This window comes from Colossoma macropomum, unplaced genomic scaffold (genome assembly GCF_904425465.1).
Source record: "Colossoma macropomum unplaced genomic scaffold, Colossoma_macropomum, whole genome shotgun sequence".
NCBI lineage: Eukaryota > Metazoa > Chordata > Actinopteri > Characiformes > Serrasalmidae > Colossoma > Colossoma macropomum.
In genome coordinates this window covers 6,388,489-6,396,415 of record NW_023494810.1, presented here as the reverse complement: position 1 = coordinate 6,396,415, position 7,927 = coordinate 6,388,489, and the positions used below count along the sequence as shown (strand labels likewise).

The 7,927-nt window shown below is 36.2% G+C and overlaps 1 protein-coding gene across 1 annotated transcript; it reads left to right on the top strand.

Annotated features, from left to right (window-relative positions):
• The first annotated feature begins 2,159 nt into the window (after nucleotides 1-2,159).
• Nucleotides 2,160-6,566, top strand: mrps16 (mitochondrial ribosomal protein S16). Its single transcript, XM_036560065.1, has 4 exons — nucleotides 2,160-2,318; nucleotides 2,564-2,589; nucleotides 2,933-3,193; nucleotides 5,939-6,566. The coding sequence occupies exons 2-4, from the start codon at nucleotides 2,577-2,579 to the stop codon at nucleotides 6,064-6,066; spliced, it is 402 nt and encodes a 133-aa protein (XP_036415958.1). The 5' UTR covers nucleotides 2,160-2,318; nucleotides 2,564-2,576; the 3' UTR covers nucleotides 6,067-6,566.
• The last annotated feature ends 1,361 nt before the right edge of the window (nucleotides 6,567-7,927 follow it).

Below are 7,927 nucleotides of genomic sequence, written 5' to 3'. Positions count from 1 at the left end.
GAAAGAAAGAAACAAAGAAGTCTCTCTGTATCTTTTAATCATACTTTAAACTCCAGTTTTGGAAACTCCTGTTCCTTTATCTTTCCCCTTCCTTATGCAGGTAGATTATCTTAAATGTAATCTCCTCGCAAATTACATGAAAAATATAAATGAATGTTGTCCTCTGACTTCTCTGTGTACTGAAGTTTGGATGTGTTTCTAGATGTTTCCAGACAGTGTTGGTTTTAGTTATACTGTCCTTGCTTATTCTTATAGATGTTTGATTTGTTTTGGTGCTTGATGTGGTAATAAAACTTATTACTAATTAAGCAGTTAGATCATTAGATCTAGATTAGATTAGAACCATCTGCGACTGATTTGTCACTGTAAGTGTAAGTAATAAATATTACATAACTAACATTAGATACAACGTTACATAATACATTTGAGTACAGACGTCTACATAATACTGCTAATGACTTTTTAGGTAGTTGTCAATTGGAAAGATCCAAATTTTCCACATATGATGTTGCTCTGAGTCTCTCTCTCTCTCTCTCTCTCTCTCTCTCTCTCTCTTCTCTAAAGCACCAGGCTGAACAAAATGCTGAGGCTTTACTCAAACTGTCTAAAGCAAACGTGTAAATGTTGGAGAAGCTAATGAAACTGAAGATGGTTAAACGGAGGGAAGCCTTCATTATCTCGTTAGTGATGGACATCAATCTGCCTCGGCCGACACATTAAATGGACATTTGGTACAGAAATGGTGGATAAAATGCTGCACCAAACACGGCATGAAATTCAACATTGGATTTGACAAAAAGGCCAATTACACTGTGTACCAGTCCTGTATCCTGACCATGATGGAAGCATGGGTTCTCTCAGGCTCAGTGTGAAAAGATTACCTTCAAAATGTTGTGAAATGTAAGTATTTACAGTGATTCAGTTCTATGATTTGGGGAATTACCTATTAATTATCCCACACATCACGCCCTCAAGTTCTCCGTTACCTCCCCAACTCTGATGAAGTTCATTTAAACTGCTGGAGTAAATACAGTTGTTTTTCATGAACCTCAAATGTCCTCAACTGAGGAATGTTTCTGTCCTCTAGTGCATCATCTGGTCATCTGAGCATCTCTAACAGGACTGTCACAGGCGATTAGGGCCAGAACAACTTGCCTCGGCGTCGCAGAGAGCATGGGGTGTTCATCACAAGAGCGTCATCCACAAGTGCAGTCAATGGGCGTTGTTCAGCTGATCCTGCTCAGCCGCTTCACCATGTAAGATTCATTTGATCTGCCGTGTTTCTCAGTGAAGTGTCCATTCATTCCTGTGCTTTTATTTTCCCTCTAAAACTGTAAAGACTCTCATCCTGTTCTTTTTCCTCCAGATATAGTCAGTGTAATGATACTGAAGCTTGTGTGTGTGTGTGTGTGGTAATCTGTAGTTCTGCTTTGGTGAAAGATGTACTTATTGTGAGTTTGATCGTGATGATGAGGTACGATTAAAAAAATCTAAACAACTGTAATAAAACAATGCAAACATAATTATAATTATACCTCTCCTATCAGTATATGTTACAAAAAAGATGTAAAAAAAGAAAGAAAGAAAGAAAGAAAGAAAGAAAGAAAAAAGAAAGAACAAAAAATGAAAAGAAAGAAAAACTACATAAAAAAGAAGGAAAGAAATAAATAAACAAAGAATAAATGAATAAAGATATATAAAGGATAGAAATAAAAATAAAAAAATCACTGAAAGAAAGAAAGAAAGAAAGAAAGAAGAAAAAGAAAGAAAGACAGAAAGAATGGCAGAAATAAATAGAAAGAATGAAAGAAAGAAAGAAGGACCAAAAATAAAAAGAAAGAAAAACTACATAAAAAGAAGGAAAGAAATAAATAAACAAAAAACAAAGAACGAATGAAAAAATAAATATAAAAGAAAGAAATGAAAAGGAAAAAAAATCACTGAAAGAAAGAAAGAAACAAACAAACAAACAAACAAACAAATAAAGGAATGACAAAAATAAATTGAAAGAAAAAAGAAAGGAAGAAAGAAAGAAGAACTAACTCACCTCAGCCTCCGCAGCGGCCCTTCATCACTCGGTACACTGGCGCCCTCTGGTGGACGACATCCTAAACCGCATCCAGCTGAATTTCTACCCCCGTGAGTGTTGAATATCCGGTGCAAAGAAAAATGGCGGCGCCCTTGTAAATGTCATGTTGTTGAGCTCCGCGGTTTTGTCGGTGAAAGCTGGTCATCATTTCTGATAAGTCAGAGAAATTCAGACGCTTTTCTTCAAAAACAGAAGTACAGTAACTACATGCAGCGCGCGGATATCTGAGGTATGAGCTCTGAGAAAGAACTGTGAACACGGCTGGCTGGAGATGGAGCTGCTAGGTTAGCTAGCTCATAATACTGTGACAGGACTGATGGACGACAGCTGCAGTCGTTTTATGTGTTTTTACTAAAATAACGTATACCTGCTCCTTAACACTTAATGATTAAGTCATTACTTAATTTTACTTAACTGTTTAAATGTCTAGCTTGTTACTTTGGCTAAGTAGACACTTTCCTTCATATTTTACAGGGATAGAAACACCATGGTCCATTTAAGTAAGTATTCTGAGCTTTCATCACATATTGTCTCAGTTATGTCATGTAAGATTAATCGTTTTCTTAGATTTGAAGGTTTCTTACCAATATGTGCTATTTAAATTATTTTATTACTGGTCTGAGGTTATAATGTGTTCACTGGTTCAAACCCAGAACTGTCTCAAAACTAGCTGTGGCAAGATATTTAAATAATGGAAAATATAGATGTTTTATATAGATGCATACATTTTTGCATATATTTTTCCAACTATAGTTTTTTTCATATTCACACAATGACGTATATATGTTTGTTTATGTGTATGTGTATGTATTTGTTTCATGTCTGCTGTACCGATTACAACAGCATCATTATTACTCAAAAAATACCATGGAGGTCATGTGGTCATCCGACTGGCACTTGGGGGGGCCACCAACAGACCGTTCTACCGCATAGTGGCTGCCTACAACAAACGGGCACGTGATGGCAAATACATAGAGCAGCTGGGATCGTATGACCCTCTTCCAAACATCTACAACGAAAAGCTTGTCAGCTTCAACTACGACAGAATTAAGTACTGGATGGGTTGTGGAGCTCATCCAACCAAACCTGTGGCCAAACTTTTAGGTGATTATTCACTCCGGCTTCTTCATTCTTAGATGAGAGTGTCTGGTTAGTGGGGTTGAGTGATATGACAGTCATACTGAATAACACAGTGTTTAAAGTAATCACAGTGTTTCATAATAACAATGAAAAGAAATGATGCCCATTTCCACATAAAAACACCCTCAGGGCAGTCCTCCACTCACATACAACACAATCTAAAAAACAACAGTGTCTGAATGTTAATCCTGCTATCTAACACAGTAGAGTGGTGCTGGCACTAGCTTAGCTAGCAGGCTAAAAGATCTAAATGCCACACAACAGGTTGGATTTCAGCTAAATGAAAAAATAAATATAAAAGAAATAAATAAAAAGGAAAAAAATCACTGAAAGAAAGAAAGAAAGGGAGAAGAAAAAGAAAGAAACAAACAAATAAAGACAGACAGACAGGAAGAATGGCAGAAATAAATAGAAAGAAGGAAAGAAAGAAAGAAAGAAAAAGAACTAACTCTTGCCATCTAACACAGTAGAGTGGTGCTGGCACTAGCTTAGCTAGCAGACTAAAAGATCTAAACGCCACAAAACAGGTTGGATTTCAGCTAAAGCCAGGCACTAATCTTACCAGGTTTCTTAAACAAGCATCACACACTTAGTGCCAGTCTTTTACAGAATTTGGGTTTTGTCAGGAGGACACGCACACTCCCGAACGAAGCCCACATCTCACCATTATTATGTGCTGCAAACAAAGCTAGAACTGGAACAGACTTTAGCTTGTTTGTGCTTTTATGCACACATAAGAAGGCAAACAGTGGATGAATGTGTTGTAGTGAAATGTGGATATAATTTTGCAGTGAGAACTGGACAGTGAGTGTGTTTACATGCACCCAATAATCCGATCGTAAACTGATTTCTGCGGTTATTTTATTATTTAAATGGTCATGGTAACAGCACAGTCCGATTTCTTAGATTGGAATAAGGTCTAGAAATCCGATTAAGAAATCTGATAAAGTGAGCTCAGTAATTTTAGCTCAGTAATCAGATTTCTCAGTGCATGTAAACTCTTACTCTGATTTCTTTCGGATTTCTCTGTTCATGTGCGAAACAGACCGTGGCACCAGAACAAGCAGTATTGCGAGACGCAGCAAAACACTTTCGGAATGAAGCTGAAGCAAACTACATTCTCGATAAAATGAAGGATTTAAATATTGTTCATCTTCTAGATGGCGTATGTTTATGTTTTCAGATACAGTGGCGCGGCATGAGGTTTGAGTTTTATGTTATTTTTACGTCTTTATTCTGTGAGTTTATTGGCTAGTCGCAAAGCAGAAATCCAGAAATCTGACCCATGTAGACTCCCATTTTTTCCCATTAACTGATTACTCAAGTGCATGCAAACGTGTTGATCGGAATACTGAAAAAAATCGGATTTTCTGCAGTTATCGGATTATTACGTGCATGTAAACACACTCAATATGGGTGCCTTGTAGTTCCTGTTCCATACGTTATAAATTTTTTAAAGACACTTGCACATTTACCAAAGTTCAGCAAGCAGCTGGAAAGAAATCTGAGTCAGAATGTTTCTGTACAATTAACCATTTCACATCATACCATTCTGAATGACTTTGTTTACATCTCAACAATTGAATTAGCCTGCTAGTTAGGCTAGCTCTACCAATCAGCATCACTCTACTGTTCTAGTTAGCACTGTTAAGCAATTGTTACTGGATCGGTTTATTGAGTTATGAAGTGAGAATTATTTCATAGGTCAATGACAAATAAGAAATGTAATTAGTAAAACCTTAAAAATTATGTGCATTTTTTATATCTATAAAATATATATCTATTTACATTTACATCATTTACATACATTATATAATATTTCCACATTTCTGTGGTTTTCCTGAGGTCAGACCACCTGACATGGTAAACTGAACCATTTTAACCATGACCAAAATGTTTTAAAGGGCTCCTGACCTTGGCATTGCACCATGAAGACCACTTGTAATATGCTGGCCTCTCTTTCGTAAAAGTATGTCAAAATAAAAGTCCTTTGCTTTTGGTTGCGCCATCTGTAATTTTAGGAAGTAAGAACTTGCGGACAAATGTTTTCAGTGAGTTGAGTACTTTTAAAGTTGCCTTATTTTGCAACATGTTTTTTATTTTAAGTTTTCAAACAGAAAATCATGCCAAACTATTTTATTTAGAGTTTTATACTAAACTAACTAAATTACCTATTTTTCAAGTTTACGTAATCAACATATATGGTTCGACAGTTGCACCACTCAACATTTTAAAAATACAATAAACTTTATATGGATGTACTACAAGTTGTTTTACATATAATAAGTATAGTTGAATAATTAAATATGTGTCATGTATTTATTTAACTCATTTTTGGGAAAATAACGGACCCAAAAAATGCACCTCGTGTCAGTGACCGTCATATCATTTACTTGTGCATGAATTTCTCTTTGTTTATTAGATGCCGTATTTTGTATTTAAGACAAGCCCCTTTTTACTTAACGTGCTGTGGCCCTCTGAAAGCTTGAAGTCTGTGGAAATGAATGTGCCATAGTCTCAAAAAAAAGTTAGGGTTATGTTATCTTATGTTCTACAAAACAGTACCCCCTGATATCTCCAGCCCTACTAATGATTTCCTTTGTAATTTACAGTCTTAGATATATTTGAACACCACTTACATTAACTTGTTTATATATTTTCAAATGCAAGCACTGTCTGAGGTTGTGTTTCTGAATTCATGAATTGCAGGACTGGCTGGATTTTTCCCCTTGCATCCCATGACAATAACAGAGGCAGAGCGTCAGAGAAAAGCAGCTTTGAAAGACGAAGTTAAAGCGCAGAATGAAGACCAAGAAGAAAAACAGGCAGAGCAGTAGACTGTCTTTACTGTCATTGCCTAAGCAGCACCTGCTTTGGGTTATTATGTCAAATGAACTGTTCTTACACTGTCAAAATAATGTTACCCTGTCATGTCTTTGTACCATTCTGAATGGCTCTTAGTGTTCTTGTTGCCCCAGAGCTCAGGTCAGATATGCTGTGCATTTAGAGCTGTTCTCTCCAACGTGAGAAAATAAAGGTTGTTTTATGTTGCTACTAACTTTCCAATGGAAGTTTAAAATGTATCTTTTTTTTTGTTGTTTTTTTAAGTCTCGCTGTTTCACACTCTAGCACTGTCACTATACAGCGTTCAATTCCCCGGCTGGGCGACCAGGGTCCTTTCTGTGTAGAGAACAAATTTGTTACATGTAAGAAGCCTTCTAATAACTACAATGAATAACAATGTCCTAACATCAAGCGGCATGAATGAGCAATAACAACAAAACCAAAATGCTACCATTGTAATCAATAAAACTGTTTATACCACCCACACACGGTAGAGCTGTTTTTGGCAGATGCCCTGTTTCTGTTGTTGATGCTCCACCTTAACAAATACCCCAGTTAAGTGAGCAGCCTTTTGTGGTATTTGTGTATTATTTATAATAAAAATTATTATTGTAAATAATAGGCATAATTAGGCCTGCCTAATTGATTGTAGTGCAAGGCAGTGTATGAAATGTTGAATTAAAAAAAAAAAATGTGTGTGTATATATATATATATATATATATATATATATATATGTGTGTGTGTATGTGTGTGTGTGTGTATGTATATATATATATATAGTACTTCTAAATGTGGCGTTACTGGCACTCTGGTGCTTTGTGTCAGTCAAATTGTGTATAATTTGCATCTCTTCCATTTGTTTTTTAATAAGTCAGTACCTGCTATTGCATCAGTTGAAACACACTCAGATATATCTTTAACATCCACACCCCACAATTGATACCAGCTGTCATAATCCAGTCACAGCTCCAGTTCTCTTCACTGGTATTTAAGATGACACTAGCTCTCCTAATGCTGCTGGCTGTAATCTATATATCGGATATATATAGGATTATGTCATCTTTGTCATAAAAAAACTTCATATCTCAGAAATGTTCATTTTCCAGGTGGAAAATTTTGGAACATTTCTATTGGTCCGTTGGTCCAGTGTTCACAAAATGTGATTGTTGTTCTTTTCCAAATAGTACAAGAAAGAAAAATGAAAGGTTTTGAAATGACAGTCAGGACAGTGAAATGAAAGCTAAAGTAGAGCAATGGAATCAATGAGTGTTGCATCAATTCCTCTATCGTTCTATTGTTTGATTAACTTCATCCGATACTGTGTTATCAGCTCTTCAAACATGAAAACTAAACAGACTGAGTGCAGGCTAAAGGTAGATGAAATGTTGGGCTGGAGCTGGGTGTGTATGTAATCCTCGTTAGTGTCTTGTTCAGCTTCCGCTGATGTTTACATGCAAAATGTTCAGAAGCAAAATGTAGCCAATCGTCATCTTACATTTTTGTTTTCTCACATATTTCTCACAAAACTAATCATGGCAAGTTGGATAGGGATATACCCTTAGACTAAATTGTAGGATGGGTGAGGTTGACTACTGACGTCTGTCGATAAATTTATACAGCTTTGACCTTTGGACGATGGAGCTTGACATAGTTAATGATAAGGTTTTACACCATCATAACATGGGAGGCAACCAAATAAAGTCCCTTTTGTTTACAAAGAACTTTCCCTAGAGGACATGTGAGTGACTTCAAATGGGAAATCTGGTCACACTTTATTTTTATGGTCTACTTGTGCTGGAATTCAGGGTGGTTTCTGCTTTACGCTAGAACAGAGGTAGGACTAAGATGGAACC